Source organism: Alligator sinensis, unplaced genomic scaffold, assembly GCF_000455745.1.
Source record: "Alligator sinensis unplaced genomic scaffold, ASM45574v1 scaffold883_1, whole genome shotgun sequence".
NCBI classification, from domain to species: Eukaryota; Metazoa; Chordata; order Crocodylia; family Alligatoridae; genus Alligator; species Alligator sinensis.
In genome coordinates this window covers 1,863,999-1,884,958 of record NW_005842009.1, presented here as the reverse complement: position 1 = coordinate 1,884,958, position 20,960 = coordinate 1,863,999, and the positions used below count along the sequence as shown (strand labels likewise).

Here is a 20,960-nt window from a genome sequence, read left to right as displayed (position 1 = left end):
GGTGATTTCATTTAAGATATGGAGCAAGCAGAAATAGTTGGTTTCCTTTTCTTCGTCTCAAAGGACATTGCATGTCGGAAACTCCTTGCTGCACATGCTTCTGCTCTAACCTATGCTTTTGCTCAGGGCTGGGCCCTGGGGAGCTTGAGCTATAGGCAGTGGTCCCTGACAGGAGAGCTGATGGAATGACAGGCTTCTTCCTGTCCCCAAGCTGGAGATAAAGCTAGGCACCGGGCATCTCTGCCTGCCTTTCACATTCAGCTGGTACATAGGAAAGGGCTGGAGGCTAAGGCCTTGTTTCCATTGGGGATTTGAGCTTGTGTCAGCCTCTAGCAGAGCTGCTCTAGCTGCAGACCACAAGAGTAGGCAAGCAAAGCTGCTTTTTGCAGGGGAGAAGTGTAAGCTGCTCTGATTCAAATTACAGCTCTCCCTTATCTGCATGGGGAAGCTATGCCAGCAGGAGGCTATTGCCATTCCTTGGGAGTGGGTCGAAGGCATACACAGGCATGCCTGTGCCTTCTGCAGGCTGTTGCAGCCCCTTCAGCAGTTAGTGCCCACCAAAGGCATGCTCCAAGCTCTGCTGGCATAGCTCTGTAATAGCGCCACTCAGAGTTGCTGGACATACCTGGCTGTGAACATGGTGAATTTCCTGTCTGCCATCAGAAAAAGTCTGGGATAGGTAAAGCACAAGATCATGTGTGTATGTATGTGCATACAGTGCCATGTAGAGATACCTCAGCTAACTCTGAATGAGATAACTTCAGTACCAGAAACTGTATAGCATAGCATTCTGCTAAGCTAAGTTGCCTGGCTGAGAAGAAGGGTACTTTTTTTTTTTTGTATGTAACACCTTCCCCCCACCCCCTGAATATGACATGCACCCTATTTTTGAAAGGCCCTAAGAAGGGAAAAAAAGCTTATCTTGAGGTACAGATGAATAATTGAGATCTGGGGTCTCTGGGGCTGGGGACTGCACAGGAACAGGGCCTGGTCTGGCACTGGCGCTTGGGCTGCATGCTGAGTCTGGGATCCTGTGCGGGCTCTGAAGTCGTATACAGAGTCTGACTCGGTGCATGGCCCCAGTGCCGGCTGTCATGGACTTGGTATGCTGAGTCTGTCCAGGTATGTTGCTCTGCAGCCAGTGTGTGGGATAGAGCCTGGCATGCTGGAGCTGAGGCTGTGTGCTGGGTTGGACCTGGCACTCCTGCTGAGGACTAGCCCCATGTGCCAGCCCAATCCAGCATGCTTTTGGGGAGAGGGACTCCCCGTGGGCCCAGAAATTTGGTGGTGGGGTGGGGAGGGCATGAAGCCAGTACTAATTACCATGTCTCCCAGAGCGTAATGCTGCCTGTGCTCCATGCCCCCTATCCCTTGCTGCCAAATGTCCAGACCCTTGGGGAGCCCTTTTTCTCGCATGGAATGCACACCCCAATTTTCCCCAGCTCGTTTTGGAGGGGAAGTTGCTGGTTACGTGAGAAAATCCACATCCCGAGTACTGCACTAATATGATTATGCTGCTTCCAGTTCTAGTCAAGGTGTCTGCACTGGACTGCACTGCATTGTGTCACATAGACATACCGATATGTGGGCACAGCATCCCACAGTTCACAGAGGAGGCGGTATGGTAGTGTGGACTAAAGGACTCTGAGGTTTTTTTTCAGGGTGAGCTATTAATATGGTTACTTGGTGATGGCTTCACAAAGCACTCAAAGGTCCAGGTAGGATATCTGCCACCCCCTGTTAGTGCCCACCCCAAGTAGTTTCCAGAGGATTTTTACTCAACTGTGAACGGGACACCAGGTTGTCTGAAAGCGGCATCAGACTGTCATGACCTGTAGCACTTTTCTCTGATGCTGGGACTGAGGTTCCTTGTCTGCATGCATCATCTCTGGGATGCCCATGGGATGAAACTTAAACCAGAGAGACTACAGAAATGATCATTTCAGCCTGCAAGGGGTCTCTGTCGAGCAGCCACAGCCTCATGGGTGCCGAGCACAGGATGGAGAGCATAGGAGGCCCTGGCCTACATCAGAGAGGCCACATGCTTGCTGCATTCATCCCTGTGTATCTAATGGGCTAGGTGTTATGGTAACAGGAGATCCCTTGTGGCTCTGGCAATCGCCTTTCCAGCAGCTCAGGGGAAAAGGGGTCACAAATCACGTTCCTGAAAGAGGAAGGACCAGATATGCTTGTCTTTCATAATCTCACATCTCCTGCTTGCTGACTGCTGCTAAAGAGTTAAAATTGAGCTCCACTAGAAGGTAAAGAGGCAGGACTACAAAACTCATACACTAGCCTGACATGTAAAGGGAGCTACAGGAACCCTATTTGGTCACACCTAGCACGTTTATACACGTGCTTTGGGAGGGCTGGGGGGAGGCGGGGAGGACTTTTAATTAGCACAGCTGCAAGAGCCACAGTAATTAAAAGTTCCCAGAGTTTTCATGTGTATCAGCATCCCCGCACTGAAAAAAGGTGCTGGGGTGCTTTGACCTAAAGCTCATTGGACCAGCTTTAGTTTAAAGCGCCCCACCACCATTTTTAAGCACAGGGATGCTGATGCATGTGATGCTGGAGGCTGCCGGAGCGCAGTAATTTCCACACTCCAGCAGACTCGCTGGAATTACAGTTGCATTGGAGCAGGCTTCCTGCACCTGTATAGGAGCCCCTAGTGTTCCCCGATTCCTAGGTCAATGCAATATAGTTCCCAGTAGCAGTGGTTCCTGACTTTTTTAGGGCAAGAACTCAGCTGGACCGGTCAGCAATCTCTGATTCCCTTGCCCTGAATACAGGACCCAGTGCTTCACCCAGCACCAGGTGGTGGGACGTCTGTCACTTAGGCTTTGCTTCCAGAGTGGAATTTTCCACTTTTTGAATGTAGCTTGTCAATAAGCAATGAAGGAGCAGATGCTGCTCCCAGCAGGTTCTTTCTACTGGCAACATTTTTCATTTACACCAAGTAGGGAGTGGGACTGCAGAAAGGATGATACGTGCCAATGCCTGTGCACAGACCATTGGGTGAGGTGAGGGAAAGACACTGACCAGCTAACCAGGCAGGGAGCGGACAAGGTTTCTGTGCGTATTCTGGCTCTCCGTAAATAACAATATGAAAAGGCAAGAGACATCATTGTACACATAATGGGCATGTCAGCCAGCCTGATGCAGGAAGAACATGTCTATGCTAGTCCCCACCAGGAGCCTTTTGCCTTGTTCTTTATGGCTGTAGTGAGGGGAGCTGTTGCAGCACCAACAGGCTGGTCAGAGCTAGTGAGAAGCCATCGAGGAGCTTTATTGTAACCCCAGTGGGTTTCCTAGTCCTAAACAGCAATGTTGACCAGCAGCCTGCATGCACCAGCAGGAAAGAGCAGATCCCAGTGGGCACCAACCACCCTGTAGCTAGTGCTTGTGTCCTTTGTGCTGTTAACATGAAAGGTGAAGAGACAGCCAAAAGCATGATGGCTTTCAGAAGTACAGGGGGTATCAATTTTCTGCTAGGGCTTATGCATCACCAAGTAGGATCAATGAGACTCTTTCATTTAAAGGCAGCAAAGGAGCAGGCCTGACTCAGGGCCTCCAAGTTTGGTTTTCCAAGCAAATAGGACAACCAAGAGAACCACAGCATCATCTGCATAGTGATTCGGGCCCCACCAACCAGCTATTGGTCCCACAAGAGCATAGGGCAAGGGCAAGATGGGGTGAATTATTTTTACTCATTTTCTCCTGCAGCCTGAACTCAGATCTGTAGAAAAGAGGTAGCCTTTTAACTGGAAGATGCAGGCCTGTGGAGCCAGGTATGGTAAATAATGTTGGTGATTTGGGAGCTAGAGAGCAGAATCAGCATGTACCGTGCACTTCTGAAAGTTGGGTGCCTAAGTGAGGAGCCCGTGTTCCCATTGCAGGTGCAAGCCACTGGACATCTAAGTGGAGCTCTTGAGTGTGACAGTGAGGTTCCCTGTTTGCATACACATGGACATCCTGGAACTGGGGCTGTCAGAGGGGAGAAAACCCTTTGAATCCTATCTGCACCATTTCCAGGTCTGGTGCTGTTCTTCTCAGCAGATTCTCCAAAGCATTATCTATTTTTGTACTCAGTGACCCCAGCAGTGATGTTTCCACTATTTCCCTTGTTTTTGTTATTTTTGTTCTAATGACTCGCCAGTGATTTTCTAAACTTCCTGCCTAAGTTGTCCTTTGCTCCATTTCCTCTCTTTCTTTTTAGCTTCATCCTTCCCCACTCTGCAATGACCGCACCTCTCCTATGTGGTTTGCCCTTCAGGTGGACAGTGGTTATGCTGCCACTTAGCCAAGCAATAACGGCCAAAGAGCTTTTAACATTTCCTGACTTTAGCCTCTAGTCATTTTTGCTGCTGTTCTCCAAACTGTCTTCAGTTCAGAAAAGCCTTCCTGGTATGGTGTGTCTGGAAATGAACAGCATGTTTTAGGTGCGGCTGCACAAAAGCTGTACAATGAAGAACTTTTGGCATCTTTGTGAATGATACGATATGTCTGTGTTTACAGCCCCAGACTGTATAAGCAGGAGAAGTCTCCTTTTGATGCTAGTTCAGTTTTGTTTCTCAGACGATCTCAAGTGATGCAGAGATTTAATCATTTGCCAGATTTGGGTTTCTGAAACAGAAACTGGTTCTGAATTTTGCAAAACAGCCTCTGAAATCAGACACGCCAGCTCTCGCTCCTTCTCTCTGTCATTCTCTGAGGCATGAAAATTGGCTGCACTGAGGCTATGAGACTTTGTAAGAGAATTTAACTCACAGAAAGGAAGCTCTTGGGCCAGTCTTACGCACATGGTACCTTACAGGAAGAGCTGCAGCCTACCTGTACCTCATTCTTTATTGATGACAATTCTCTGTCCCACCTGTAATCAGGAGATGCTGCCTCTGATTTCCAGGGCCCAGACTTGAAGGGGGTCACGTAAGTGTATCAGGCAGGTAGGCTGGAATATTTTTATCAAAGAAACTCTAAGAAGGTGCATTGTGAATTGTTTAGGAAAGAAATGCCTATGTAACCATTGGCTTAGAGCAGTCAGGTGTTATAAAGTGAGATAAACCTGCAGCAGAGCTCAGGATGGGAGGGGAATGGGTCAACAGGGAAGACACAAGCTTGGGAGTGTTCCTAGCCCACGATCCTGGGGTAAGGCACCTCCCCTCTGGGCCTCTGTTTCTTTGGGTATAGGAGGAGAAGGATGATGCTGGCCTGCCTCTAAGGGGTCAGTAGTGGGTCTGGGTCCAAGGGCATCTTTGATTTCCTAGCAGCACTTGTAACAGATGAAACCCAAAGCCCTGTAGAATTTGGATTGAGCTCTGAACCTCAAACTTGAATCCATAAATGCATCTGACTCTGGAGAAGATCAAGGTTGGCAGCCAATGCCATTACTGGCACTACTATGAGGTAATGCAGTTTTCAGCCCTCGTGTGTTATACCACCAGGATGTGGGGCAGTCGCCGCCAATGGGCAGAGCTGAAGTTTGGAGCTGGTCAAAGGGTTGGGACCAATGGCCAGGGCCAGGAAGTCAAGAGGCAGGAGCAGAATGTCCTGGGCTGAGGCAGCTAACAGATCATTACCCCCGTGGCCTGAAGAGGGATCCTGCTGTTCCCATCAGCCAGTCAGAAGGCATGCGGATGTAGCCCCTTGATGCAGCCCAGCTGGCCAGTCCACCTGCAGGGGTGTCCGTTACAGCTCCTGACTTCATGCAAATGTTTCTGCACCCAGTGCTCTCTGCCTTTGCACATGGTCTGAGCTGAGGCACGTGGAATCCAAACCTGGGTCCTGAGCTTCCCCCCCATCTCTCTGGGCCAACTAGCTCTGGAAGGGCAATCTGTCCTATTTCTGGGGTGATCCTCTGACAACTCAGTGCAGTGGACTCTGAAATAGGCTGTGTGGCTTTTTTTTTGGAAGAGCCCTGGGAGGACTCTTGTGACATGACACTAGGTGTTTGACAGACATGGGAAAAGGGGCAGCAGGCTGGCCTGAGGCTCCTCACCCCTCTGCTGTAATCTCACTCCCTCTGCCTATCCCTCTGGCTGTCACTGGCTTATCAGTCCTGTGGGGCTATGTGCACAAAAGGGTGTTTCTGACATCCTGCTGAGCAGCCTTGGCAAGGACTCTGTTGCAGTGCTGAATGAACAGCACATCACAGCACTTAGCTGGCAAAGGATGAATTTAACACTAACCATCAAGGGAGCCAGATTGTGCCCAAGAGTACTGCAGTCCAAGGTATGTCACACCTGTTGCTCAGCCAGCCAGGTCATCTTTAAAGGAGCTACAAGGCTCGTTGAGCCTTGTGGCCTCTAGGTCCTCTACCTCTTCTCAGCATTCAGCTTTCGCTGGTCCCTGGGGTGGGTAAGACGAGTTTCATTGTAGGAACCCATCTCTTTAATATCGGTGGGTCCCAAGCAGGACCCCAGAGCCAAACACCTTCTGACCTTTATCTGTCTACCTGCCATGGTGCTTCTGTCGTCATCACTGCAGGGTCTAAACACCTCTCAGACTTTTTAGTGAGTTCATTCTCAGTGTGCCTTCCCTTGAGATCATTGCTGGGGGAGGCAGAGGGCAAGCTTTCTAGTTGATGAAGGGGGTAGTTGGCTGGTTAAGTTCTCATGAAACTCATGCTTTTAAAGCTGCTGAGGTTTAATTTGATTACAGTATTATGTAACTTATTATGTTAAAAGTCCCTTGAGCCTTGGCTAAGTGGCTTTGTAATTTCAAATCTTAGCAAATATAAAGCTTTAACCCTCTTGTACAGGTGGGGAAACTTGCAGTGCAGATAAGGGAAGAGACTTGCCCATGGTGACATAAGGAGTCTGTTGCTGAGCTAGGAATGGAGCCTGGGGGCATGGACAGATGAAGCAATTGTGAAAATTGGAAAGGGAGTGAGGGGTGCTTGCTGTGGTTCAGCTGAATTCAGTGCAGCTATTTTTCCTGCCCAGTCTATTCTGTGATAAGCAGAAGTTAAACTGCAGTAGTTTACCACAGTTTCATCCAGGTGTAAATCATTGCATCGTGGCTTTCTTATTTCAAGATAGGAGTGGAAAGATGAAACGGTTAGATCAGCTGATGCATGCTTATTAGCAATAGTTGTCGACATTGTGTGCCCCCCCCCCCCCCCCAGACACACACACACACACACATGCCATAGAAAGTCTCTGTCCCACTTCTACAGCATGTGCAGGCCCCACCACAGTCTGAGCCCCCTTGGTGACCTTTGTGACATGTGGAATCCCCTGGTGATTCGCAGCCCAGCTCTGGTGTATGGGGCGGTACAGGAAAATTAGAAGTTTTTATAAAGCCAGCATGCTACTGTCTCTTTAAGCCAAGTATGTAGGCAGTTGTCTAGCTGGAGTAGTTGCTGGGACCAGCCTGTTCCCCCCAGAGTAAAGCAAGATAGGAGCAAGGAGCATCTCTCTCTCTTGCACCGTTGCTGTTTTTTACTGCTGGGCCAATTCTTCATTCTGTCTGAGGTGATGGAGGCTGGCAGGGGTGAGCGAGGCTGTCCTTGTCACCCCACCAGGTCAGAATGTGGTTAGAAGGCAGGAGGGATGCGAGGGACGCATAAGTGATAAGGGGACTGGAAGGGGTCAGTAGCCAAGGTCTAAAGCATAGGAGTCACAGCCAAGTGCTCTGCCTTTGCTGGTAATGCATTTCTCTGACCGAGAGATCCCTTGTTTCTCTGTCCCCTCCAAATCTGTTTCTTTACGGCAGTGGTTCTCATCGTTGTTAGACTCCAGGGCATCCCTCATTAGACTCAAGGCACCCCTGGCTCATCATTTTCACTCCTTTTATGACTACAAAAATAATAGAGCAATTCTTCTGTTGCAGAGAACTCAGACCACAACCCAGCAGGCTTCTTTTTTTAATACTCTGGATTTCTTTTTGAAATCTCTGGCTTGATCTTGTAAATCATATTTGCATGCCTAACCCTTATGTGCCCCCCTGGTTAAGAATCACTACTTTAGTGAGTTAGTGAACTCTGGAGATGCAGGAACATGGGACAGGGGTATTTTGTGCTGCCCGGTTTGCTCTGAGGTTTTGCCCAAGATAATGGCTATATTACACCTTACTTGACCTGCCAGGGGCACTCATTTACCTCCTCATGATAGTTTTCCTCCCTCTCCCTGTCCCAGGCCTCTGTGTTTCTGCTGATATCCCATGAGATCTCACCTCCTGATGGATCAAAATTCACATCTGAGCAGTGGTCTCCTTCCCACTCATGCCATTTCCCCTGACTCGGAGTGTTCTCCTTGCCCGCTAGGCTGGAAATTCGCCGCCCGCTTCCACCTCTATCTAATAAACAGAGAGGAAAAATAAACCAAAGGGGCTGTGTTATTTCTTAAGTTCCCTCTTGGCATCGGTTCCACTGTCCTGCAGCCAGGTTTGTTTCCATAGCCACACAGCCAGCTGTGAGTCAGGAAATAGTGTCAGATTCTTGCTCACGAACAAGGGGAGGAATGAAACAAAAGTAATGGTGCTTCCTTTGTGGTTAGTTCACATTCCCCATCACCACTGTGTTCAGGTAGCCTCTTTGGTCCTGGGCCACTGTGACCTTTCCTGCTGGAAAAAGACCCAAGATTGTAACATTGACCCTGTGCGATGCAAATTTGCATCTGCATCATTGCAAACTAGGAGGACACAAGTGGAAAATGGTAATACAATCAGGAAAAAATAGGTATTCAGATTGGGCCACATTCGCTTTCAGTTAAATCTGTGTAAACAAGGGGTTAAGTCTATGCTTTGATTAAAAGAATGGTTAATGATGGGGTAGAATGAAAAATACAACGCACCGGTGCCTGGAAGGTGATAGGGGTATTGATTTTAGCCATGTTGGTCTAAAAGCATAGGCAGACAAAACTCTTGGGGTAGAGGCGATATCTTTTATTAGACCAACTAAATAGTAGCAAAAAAAAATCTTTCTTTGCAAGCTTTCAGGCCCAAACGCTCTTGCTCTGGCATAGGAAAGTGCAAAGATTGTAAAAGTTCTCCCAGGTAGCAATGAAACTTCATCTTGCACAGGGGAATTAAAAGGTGATGCACCCTTCTGTGTCCGCATCGAACTGGCTGAGGTCATGGAGCAGCTTCTTGGGCAGATGGGCTCATTGTGGAGTTTCCTGAAGCAGTTGGTGCCAGCCACTATCAGAGACAGGGCACTGTTCTGCCTGGCACATCCTGTCCAACAGGAAGCCAGCATCTCCGCTGTGTTTTCAGTCATCATTCCCAGGCGGCTGTCTTTTCACTGGTCCTTTTCAGCAAAACGTTCATTCCAGTTGTATGTAGTGAGACTGAGACAGTGTAGCTGGCAGTTTGTGGGCAGGAGACTTTCTGACTGTTCAGTAAACTTTCCATTTCATAGACTTTCTTTTGGAGGGACAGGAAGGAGGGACGGGGGAGAAGTCATTATTAATGCCAGCCAAAATGCTAGGGGAAAAAAACCCAAGCTTTAATAGAGCCTTTGATCAAGTAGAAAATCATCAGGCCACAAAGTATAATAATAACAGCAAACTCTGCTCAGGTCAGGTGCCTTGTACAGGAGATAAGGATAATTCTGCTTCTTTTTTATAGGTGGGGAAACTGAAGCAAGGAGCAGGGAAGAAACATGGCCTGTCAGGTCACCCAGTATATCACTGGGAGAGTCGGGCATAGATGTCCGGTCTCTTGGGCTCTTGCTGGATCTGCTAGGACACACTGTTTTTACGTGGCTGGTGCATTATTCTTGTGTGGCTTTACCCTGCCCCCCTCATTTTGGTACTGATGCAGTCCTCTGCCCTGTGTTACACCATCTGTTGAGCTATGCAGTGGCAGAGGCCATCCTCTTGCCATCCTCCTTTATGCAGCTTGTAGCCATAGCCTGCAGCTGGAACGGAAATGATGAATTGGGTGAAGCAGACAGATGGAGCATTCCCTTGGCTCTGTGATCCATGATACGCTTTTGCTTCTTTGGGTATGTCCTCGTGCGCTGGTGAAGTGGATAAAAGGCAAACTCAAGCTACGGGGTAACAAGACCTGGTGAGGCAACGGCATCAAGATAGGCAGTGGGGCCACACCTTGGTGAGATTTTTTAGCCTTGCTGCATGTGGTGGTTTTGTGTTAAGGCTGTTCCAGAGAGAGGAATGTATTTGCACCCATGGACTGGACCTGGATCATCTGGAATCTAAAACTGAGCCCCTTGCTCCTGAAAGCATCCTGGTGTTCTTGGGTCCTATTTCCTGTACCTCAAGCTGCATCACCACATTGCACTTCTTGCTGGGAAGTTCCTTTCTGGTCCCTCCCTTTCAACCATTTCTTGATGAGAACACTTCAGGTTTGCAATATCTCGCTGATCCCTTGCATCTGTGCTCAACATCTCTAGCCATTGTACAATGAGGATGATGTTGTCAGCAGAGGTCTAGACAAAAGAGTGCAGTTAGGGAGATGCAGGTTGCCCTCGTTTTGTGCTGTACATGCGTTCTTGTAAAACGGCACATAACTCAAATTCGCATAAAGGGAACCCACTTTACAATGTAACAAACAGGGATACGTTCCGAGACCTTGACTGTACTGACCTCCAGACCCATTTCTACCACATTTACAAGACAATTTTGGTACTCGCCAACAGAGACAGCACACACAAGCACAGGGCACTATCGAAATGGGGAAGTCAACTACAGAAACACATGTCGCAGACAGTGAACGAGGAGCACAGATCCACACAGGAGACTATGCACTGCGCAAATGCAGCGCACAAAGCAGCTGACTGTGGGCTTCCACCACACCGATCGCATAAGAGTGAATTTACCTCACATATAATGAATTTTTAGTATAAAAAGGGCCATCACATAAGAGCAAATTCGCACATGCAGAACCCGCATAAAGTGAGGGAAACCTGTACAATCAGGGCACATCTACACGTGTCCCAGACTGTGCAGTTGTTACTGCGCAGTCATTTAGTACTTACTTTAGTACTTTAGTAAGTACTAAATGACTGCGCAGTAACTGCTGTTACAGTGCAGTCCTGGCGGTGCACGGGTCTTTTCAGACCATACTGCCTAGTAGTGTTGGTGTCACTGTTTGTGCCTGCTGACGCTACGTCACCGTAGTGATGAGCTACATCGCTGTAGCTTGTCACTACAGTGACATAGTGTCTTGTGTAGATGCACCCGCATTGTACCTGCAGTGGCATCACCTACCCTTCCAGTCAGTGACTTGTGTTCAGCAGATCTACAACAGCCCTAGCTGCTGTGAACAAGACTACCAGGGCGCAATAGGATTGATGCACTGGGGATCCCAGAATGTGATATGTAGTGTGTGTGGAGGTGCTGGGACTGCTCCAGCAGACACTAGTGCTGTTAAGCTGTTGTAAGTCATGGGTTGGCAGGAAGGTTTGATCTCATGTCCTGCATTCCCACGGATTAAGCTGGTAGCAGTTGCAGGCTGTGGTCCTAGAAAGCCTGTTACCAGAGGGAGAACACAAAACATGTTGGCAGCACATTTTGAAGCCTGAAAAAGATGACCAACCCTGTAGGGGAGACTTCCTGAAAAGATGTGTTGGTTTAGTGATGAACATGGTGCCCCCAAGTGAAACCTAGGAAGCCAGGCTGGAGTGATTGCGAAGATTAGTTCAGAGAGCTGGCTGCTGCTTGTTTCTAAAGAGACCTGGGAATAGAAGCAGAACAACTACCTGGGAATTCACAAAGGCCTCCAGCTCATTTCTAGATTAAAAAAAAAAGGTTTAAAAGAGCCACTTTTGTCTTAGCTGTAGTAATGCTTATCCCAGAAGAGAGAGAGGTCTGTTAGGATCATGCGGGTTGCAGCACACATTGGCTGAAGAAGATGGAGGAACTGGGCCAGTCTCTCCTTATTTCAGAGTGCTCATATTCAGCAAACTTGTATGGTAAAGGGTTTAATAATGGCAAAGCCAGTTACAGGGTTACAAGTGTCTGCAGTTCCCATTGAGTTCAGTGGAAGTTGAGGGTTTCCAGCCCCTGTCAGAATCAGGCACTAGGCTCCCATTGTGATGTGCACAGGAGGTCTGTTGTGCTTCCTTCTCAGATGATCAGGGGACACCGTCATAATATCTCTCCTATTATGTATGCTTGCTCAGGTGCAGATTTGTATGATTTTGTCCTACGTGGCTAATGGGATTCTCTTCAAGCACAAGTGGCAGAGCCTGTGCTGTAGCTCTTTTGTATCGCAGGAATTAGCCACGGCACACAGTGACTGGCAGCTGTGAAGTGGAGGGTAATATGATTTGCATCCTTGTTTCAGGTCACTTGAGCAACAGGCAGTGGGGTAGGTCTGCTTCAGCTGCCTCCTCACTTTGATGGGGAGGTGACCACACTTTGCCTTTTCTCATGGATCCTGGGGACGCCAAAGAAATCTGTTTAAGAAAGAAGCATAAAAGCAAGGGAAGGTGATTGGGGCTGGAGCCCAAGATTGCAAGGAGAAGCTCAGGACTGCATGCAGTCCAGATCTTGGAGATCACCTGACTTCAGGGGATTTTTTTTTTCCAGAGGGTGAATCCCAATGAGAACAGTAGCACTGAACACCCCAAATGCTGGGGAGCTTCAGAAATGTACCCTTGGTTACTATGAGGTTCTCTATACACATTGTGTTGAATGTGGATTGTTCCTGTAGTGCTGTTCCCATCTTTATGACTGTCCTCAAACCATCTGCTTTTCTTGCAGACCCTCTTCAAGCTGCTTGCCCCAACCAGCCCCTCTCTCAGATGCTGCAGCCCTTCCTCTCTGTTTCTCTTGTGCCCAGTGCGTTGTGGAGAGAGACAAGCAGTATGCTGGCAGGGTGCTGCATGGCAGCCCAGGAAACAAAGCTACAGATCGCTTGCTGAACTGAGACCTTTTTCATTTTTGAAAACTGCCTTGTGCATCTTATTATCAGGATTCACATCCCATCAAGGTTAAAGCCTGCCATGGGATGCAGTGTCACATCCCTCGCTGTGCCACAGCAAGTGAAATATCCCTTGGGTCCCCCTCCCGTGTTTCAGCTGAAGCCCAGTGTCACCTGCATCCCAATCTGCTCCTGCCCTCCAGGGTGCTGCTTGCTAACCTGTGCTTCTACAGATCAGCATCACCCACTCCGTTGTTTCCCTGAAGGATGCTGCTGTCTCTAGGCTACAGCAGCTCTGTCACCTGCGTGCCAGTACATCTCTCCCTGCAGCATACTGCAGCCTCCTGCCCTGCCGTCCAGCCAGAATTTCTGTCCCCCTGCAAGAGAGCTTGGGAGTCTGTATAAACAGACGCTTCCCTATGTGTTGGAGGTATGCCTCAGCCCCAGAGAGAGGAATCTCGGAAAGAACTGCCTGCATGGCTTTGACGGCCGGGACCTCTGAATGCATTTACTCAGGCAGCTAAATGGGTTGAGGTTCCCTCCAAGGGGGAGGCAGGGTCTTCCCAGGACATCTACTGCTGGGGGCATTCAGAGAGCAGCCGCTGTTTGTTGAACTGCTGTGCTCTGAATGGCTTCCTTTTACTGGAAGAGCCCTGAGGCACCAGCTAGCTGGGGGTATCATTAAAGGCAGGCCTGTCATGACAGAGAATAAAGCACAGCAATCAAATTCTCCCCCTCCCAGGAGTCCAAAATAGCAATTTAAGGAAAGTATGTTAAACGCCAGGGGGGGAACCATGGGCCAGAACCTCATAAAGCCATGGACCTCCATTGACTTTATGGCTTAGTTCATTTGAAAGGAGCCATACTGATTTACACCAGCTGAAGATCTAGCCCCCCTTGATCCAATCAAAATCTTGTTCTTAAAAGTCTCTGTGGGTAGATCTCATACCAGTATCAAACTGGAGTGGCTTCATTGCAGTTACTTTAGATCAGTGGCTCTCAAGGAGAGTGCTGCGGCACCCTGGGGTGTGTGGAGATCCTTTCAAGGGTGCCATGGGGTGCAACACAATGTTACATTGCTTTTATACCCTGACATGCAGCCTTCTCAGAATGGGCTTGGTAGATGTGCAAGCATGATATTCACAAGATAAACCTAGAGATTTCAAGTAGGGATCTCCAGTGTTAACAACATTCTGACCTGTTATGGTCTTTCTGAGGTTTTTGCAACAGAGTAGTTGCTATATTATTTTTCTATAGTCAAAAAATGAGTGGAAACTAAAAGCTGGGATTTTCTGAGGGGTGCCTTGAAGTTTAAAAACCTTGAGAACTGCTTTAGATGTACAAGGGGCCACCCGAGATCAGGCTACGTCCTTCAAGGAGCAGGTGCTGGAAGCAAGTGTGTGTCAGTGGGAGGAGGGTGCTGAGTTGCTGTAATGCCCGATGGTTTTATGGTACATCTGGCTTTAGCAGGAGGAAATGGAGAGGTGGTTTTCTCCTATACCTTAAAATGTAGCCTGCTCAGGACGGGCTTGACACAGAAGTTGGATTCAGACTTGACTTCCCCAAATTCAGGGCTGCTTGAATGTCTGAGCTGGTTGAAATTTGTTCTACAAAACAGGCTTCCATTAGACAAAGGTGGTTTGGCTGAATAAAAATATTCCATGGAAATGTGGGTTCTAGTGAAAATTTGGCAAGCTGATGGGCTGACCTGTCCTGGGTGGCCAACGGTTGGGCTGCTCACCTGTGTAGCTGGTGGGCTTCCCAGTACTGCGGCCGGCCAGCTCCCGGGGGGTATGCGAGATGCCCAGCTTCCTGGCTGGCTGCTCTGAAGGGGTGTGAACTGCTCTGTTCTCACCTCCCTGGGCTGCCTGCCTGGTTTCCCAGAACTTTACAAAGAATTGTTCTATTTTTTCCTAAACTGATTTTTAAAATTGGTTTTTCACAGCTGCTTTCTTGTGATTCAGAACAAAGGAATTGAAATGGCAACATTTTTCCTGAAACACAAATTCCCATTTCCTGCCCAGTCCCTGTCAGATTTGGGATTAGGTTGAACACTACAGGGTTTGGAGGCTCTGGGGGATTTGAAAACATGAGTCCTGTAGCTTCTGGTGAAACAAGATGCTGTGCCCTCCTGGAGCTGCTGCCTTTCAATGGGCTGGGCTCTGTACACCAGGCTGGTTTCTACCTCTAGCCATTTTTTTCTCAGATCACCTTCGCCAGCACTTACTACCATAGTTTTGCAGATTGATTTTTGCTTGGCTGACATGTTTAGTGGCGCTCATCATTTATGCTCACAATTGCCATTTATTTTGGTGGATTAACACAAACATTGCTGTAGTTACAGTGTAGCAGTGCCACATAAGCTGACACTTGCTTATTGTCAGTCTGTTCTGTGATACCTTTTCCAATAACAAGGGTTTGTCAAAAGGACCTAGCTAGCCCATGGCTGTAATCCAGGACTGTCCAACTTCTGAGCGGCTAGGGGCCACACATCACATGCAATTCCCCCCAATCCCTCCCACACACACATGCACACACATATCGCTAGTGCCCTCCAGAGGCACTAGTGGCAGCAGTTGGCAGGGTGATGACAAGGAGAATGGTGCCAGGGCGGGAGTCAGTAGGCTGCAAATGTGAATCCCTGATGGGCTGCATGCAGCCCATGGGCCATGAGTTGGCCAGCCCTGCTCTAAGCTATTGATAGTGCATATTTTTATGGGGGAGTATGAGAAGAAAGGCCTTCTCTGGTATGCTTGGCTTTCGGATGGTCGTTACCAGCATTAGAGATTTCCCTGTGCTCTTGTGAGGAGCTCTCCCTTAACAAATTCGGAGAACAAAGGCACATGTAGTCCATCCCCTGCTTTCTAGGATTTCCTCTGGGCAATTCTGCATTGGGATGGCTTTCACTGCACACTTCTGATGCTGCCCTGCAAACGGAGCAGAATGAGGGCACTTTATTGTGAGTAGAAGCCAGGGGAAGAGGAATGGTGGTTAGGGAGAATTTTTGTTTTCAAGGTTATATAAGCAGTTCAATACCTCTGTGTGTGGATTTATATGCCCTGTAGTACACTTGGAATATAACAGAAGGCTGTGCGTGTAGATATGCACTGCTGCCCATCAGCGGGGTGTGTGTGTGCATGGATCAAAGTCCATTATTCGAATACAAAGAGGCATGCATAAGCATGGCTTGTTGTGGGAGCTGGAGAAACGTTTCACTGAGGGGGAAAAAGAGAAAAGAAAAAACAATGTGATTTGACAATCCTGCCTTTCACAGCTAGGGTTTAGTGAGGAATCCTTTCAACCAGGACAGGTGAGTCTCCAAAAGAACGCACTCCTCCAGTCCCATTACAGGCCAGGCCAGAGGATGAGCAAATAAAAAGAGCATGCACGTGACCCTCCAAACAGGCCTGCTTGGACAGGAAGGAGGGGGGGGTCCCCGTCCCCATTCCTGCGATGCATAGACTAGTTTATTCAAAGGCAATTCCTGCACATGTCTGGGCCAGCCACAAGCATGCCGACGTGCTGCCTTTCATTTCCAGCTTCTTGCTTTCTTTCTGCCCCTTTCTCCCCTCGCCTGCCTCCCCACTCACCCACCACAGAGTGAATGGAGCAGTCTGTGGCCTGGTGTCATCTGAGCTCCCAAATAATCCTCCCCCTCATTACTCTGGAGAAAAGCTGCTTATGCAATTTCTGCTGTTCTCTTGTTTGCACGCTTGCCAGGAGGAACTACTATTCCTATTCCTATTACCCGTAAGTAATTGTCATTCTCTCTCTCTCTCTCTCTCTCTCTCTCTCTCTTTCTCTCTCTCTCGCTCGCTCTGCTGCTCTCTGCTCCAACAAGTTTCTTTTTCTGCCAAGTAAATTTAAGTGCCTCTTTGGACTGTGAGGGGGAAAAAATGCTTCTGAAGTATGTGGTGGCTTCCAGAAGGCACTGTAAACACGCAGGGTCAGATTTCCAAGGAGCTCCACTCCCTTTGAGGCTGCAGGAAAGAGGCCAGATTTTTAAAATGGCTCGACATTACAGGAAAATAAGGCGTAGCAGGTTGGATGCCTGTGGTCCAGCCAGCCCTAGATCTCATCTCCCTTGGCGTCCAGCATCACATGCTTCCAGTAGAGGCCAAAGCGCCCATTGGGCAGAACTGCCCCCCTCTCCCCAGTTAGACCTCACTTTGATTTCTAACAGAGATTGGCTTCTGCCCTGAAGCAGAAGATTTAATGTCATCCCCCAAATTTGCAGTGCATGAGCCCTATTTGAAAATGAGCCCATGAGCATCCCAAAGGGATCCCCTGAGGGCCAGAAGATCTGGCTCCTTGGTTAGGTGCCTAAGTGAGAGCTCAGCTTTGAGAAAATATGGCCTCAATCGTGGCTGCTGAGCATATGACTTCCCCCTGTTGAACTCCTGGGAAAATCTGGCCCAGAGGGCCTCATTCACCTCGGCAGCCAATGGGACTTCACCAGAGATGGATTTGACCCCCCCCTCGGGGCTTCTTGTTTTGATATTAACTTTATTTTGAGATACTGGCCCAGAATTATGGCCTTGAAGGTCACATCTGCACTGTGTCCCAGCCTGTCCCAGGAGAGACGCTCCTACACGGGGCACACCATGTGCTCCTGTTCACTCCTGCCATGCCTGCAAATGTGGCAGTGGAGCTGCATTGAGAGTGCCTCTTCCCAACCCCCGTGGCTGTTCTCAAGACCTCTCTCCAGCGTGGTTACCCCCAAAGCAGCTTGTCCACCACATTTCCAGGTTGGCTGCATGAATGTGGGAGGGGGCCAACGCATGCTGGGAGCATCGCTCCCTGGGCACGGCCGTTCTCCAAGCACCAGATCGTGTTGTAATGGCTCCTTGCCATGTAGTAACTACTGCACATGACAGGGAAATTCTTGCCTTGTACCTATTGAACGTGGTACGTTGTGCCGCTGAAGATGTTGGGGGAATGATGTTGTAAATACTGCAGGAGGGAAGCTCTGTTATACTGCAAGTGTCCTGCAAGCTCACCTCTTGCAACTGAAAGCTTGTCCTGCAGTAATTTCAACCCTTCACACTGTCTCAGGACCTGGCCCACACCTCATGCTCTATTAGCAGTGATCCCATCGTCCCTCTCCTTCCCTGCAGGAAGTCGCTCATTGACAGAGCTCTCTGGTGGGGTGGAGGGTGGGGGGCTGTATCTCTGCGGTGCTGCCCTCCTTCTCCACTTGGTCTGGCCGGGGGGATTACAGACAGGTTCAGAGAGTTGGGTGACTTAAAAACCAGATGTAGGCTCAGCAGGGGAGGGCAGGGTAAGGGAAATGCTGGAATACAATTCTGGATCCATATCTGGATCTTGTATATGGCTGTTTTATTTAGCAGCCCTCCTAATCAGTGACCCACACAAGCTTTGAATGGTACAAAATCCATGTCTGAGCCTTGCAGTTCAGGCACCTCTGTCAGTCTAATAAGCCTCAGCTGGGCTAGGCAGTGCTTTCAGTGAGAAGAGGGAGTGTTTGCTGAACCTACCACCTACAAGATTACAGCCTGTCATAATCCAGAGCAGGCCATATTATTCCTATCCTTGTCTCAGTTCATCTGGCTATGGTGTCCGTGCTGGGAAGTCTCAGGCTATGACTTTGTGGGAATGAAGTCCCAACGAATAACGCCTTGAAATCAAGCTGTTTCCTGCACAGCATGGGCCACCCAGTCCAGCCAGGAGGAAGATGCTCACAAACAAGTGAGACAGGCTAGTGCCTCACTCATGCCCCCTTTCCCCTTAGCTCCCCTGTTCTCCATGGACTGCAGCTAATATTTCATTTGATAGCTGTTATGGTAAAGAAGATGCTCACTGCAGTGTGCATTTGCTGATCGCTCATTGATCAGGGGTAAATCAGTGGAGTAAGACCAGGAATTATTACTTTTTGACACTTTGCTATATTGCGTCCTCAAATGGTAGCGCAGGTAGCAAACAGCTTTTCTTACAAGTTATGATCTTCAGGAGGAAGGGATGCAGCTTGTTTGGAAGATGAGGTTTGGTAGTGAGGTAATCGGCTTTGCCAGTGGGCACTGGGTGAGGAAGGCAGAGGCTGTGCTTTGTTTATGGGTGACTCAGGTTATCGTCAGTAGATATTAAGGTCAAAGTCTGATAATAACAGGGACCTCAACTTAGCCTTAGATGTTCATATTTAATGCTGTGAATTGATGCCCTCCCTTTTAGTCCCCAGAAAATTGACTAGGAAACATTTTGGATTTCAACTCCAGGGTCACCTGGGTGACTGGAAATGCTCACCTTTGACTCTTACAGGGGCTGCTTACTGCTTGGTGCTTTTGGATATTAGGCCAGAACTGTTGGTGCAAATATGGATGTAAAGCCCTGATGGGAGGCCTTCAGCTTTGAAAAATCTGATTGGCTTTTGTTTTGTTGAATGAACTAGATGCCATCGCAGTGGATGAGCATCAGTTGCATAAATGAGCATTCAGAAGGGACTCTGGATTTTGCATGTCTTGTTTGAAGCACTGGAAAGAGGGAGGGGTTCTCAGCATGGGGGAATGCCCTGCACCCTCTGCAAATCAGGCCTTCTCCAGGCACCTGCCATTGAGGCACTCAGACTCACTAGTCACTTTGGCAAATGTGGGTATGAACCTGATTTTCAGATGGGCTGCATTCCTGGGCAGGTTCCCCCACCCCATTTGTGTAACTGCAGGTGACATGTTGGGAGCATTGATCATTGCTGGAACATTTTACAAGCCAACAGTGCAAGCAATCAACCGAGATTCCTCCATGGCATAAAACATGCCTGCTGCAAAATCTCAGGCTGCCTCTGAGATTCAGGCTTGTGGTTTTTAGAGCAGTACCTGTGTCACCCTGGTTTAGCATAACGTGCATCTACTTTTCCTCCTATAGAAAACCTGTCAACATGACCAAGGCTACCATTAACTATCGCCATGAGAAGACCCACATGATGAGCGCTATTGACCGGAGCTTCACGGACCAGAGCACCCTGCAGGAGGATGAGCGGCTGGGCCTGTCCTTCATGGATACCCACAACTACAGTAACAGAGGTGAGGCCTGGGCCAGTAAACTGTGGCAGTCTTCGGTGCTGTCTTCCCTGCTTGCAGGGTTCATTAGGTTTCTTTTTAAATCTACACCATGCTGCTGTAAGTGGTTGACAAATCAGGGCAGCAGTAGGGTGGTCTTTGCAGGGTATCATCCAGTGTGTTAGTTCCTCCAGGCAGATGCCATTGATTTCCAGCTGAGCATGAGCCAGACCCCATACTGCTCTGCCCATGCAGCGGTCCTTCACTGAACTGAGCTTGACATCAGTTGTGTTACAATAGCTCTTAGATATCCCAGCAGAGATCATTTTATGCTGCGTGCAGCACTCTCACATAGGCTATAAACACATGTCATTTTTGTAGTGGGGTCTGCTGTGGCAGTGTGTCCTACCACAGCTAATTCAGTTGATTGCCAGAGACAGATGTCACCTGGGGCCATTGTCCTGCAGGATCAGGCCTCTCTTGCTTCAGTGACTTCAGGGGCCCAATCCTGGAGAACAGTGGCCCTGGGTGCCTGGCCCAGACCTGGGGGCAACCCAGGGAACACTGTGTATTCCCTGCTCCAGACTTGCAGATGTACTCCCTGGGATCTCTTGCAGGTGAATTCCTGGGGTGCACATCTGCAGGCACAGCCCAGGGAACCCCATGGCATTGTCTTGCTCTGCAGAATGAAATATATATGCCCTGGGATCTCCTTCAGGGGAATTCCTGAGGTGCACATCTGCAAGTGAGGAGTGGGGAATGCATGGGGTTCCCTGGAGCACCCCTAAGTCTGATCCAGGCACCCGGGGCCATTGTCCCATGGGATTGGGCCCCGAAGCCCTGGGAATGTCTGCCTGGGGTGGCTGGAGACTGTGGTCAGCTCCAGGCTGCCCGCACTCTTGTGCTGTAAACAAGCTGACATCCACTGGAAAAAGCTGGCACATACTATTGCTAGTAATCACAGTGCCACCATTTTGGGCATTTGTAGCATGGCAAGAGGCAGGGATGACTGTTCACTCAGGTTTTATGCCTCTATATACATTTTTATAGCGTCACAAGGGTGACCTCTGCAGCTGTAGTGGAAGTGAGTTTCTCCCTTGAGGGTCTTATAGTCTAAAT

The 20,960-nt window shown here is 48.9% G+C and overlaps 1 protein-coding gene across 10 annotated transcripts in view; it reads left to right on the top strand.

Annotated features, from left to right (window-relative positions):
• The window catches only part of PTPRU (protein tyrosine phosphatase, receptor type U), a 408,251-nt gene that overhangs the window by 318,458 nt on the left and 68,833 nt on the right, over nt 1–20,960 (top strand). For all 10 annotated transcript variants that reach the window (XM_025201929.1, XM_025201930.1, XM_025201928.1 and 7 more), the window contains one exon: nt 19,708–19,865. In XM_025201929.1, the coding sequence (XP_025057714.1) occupies nt 19,708–19,865 (158 nt within the window). The remainder of the gene's footprint in view (nt 1–19,707; nt 19,866–20,960) is intronic.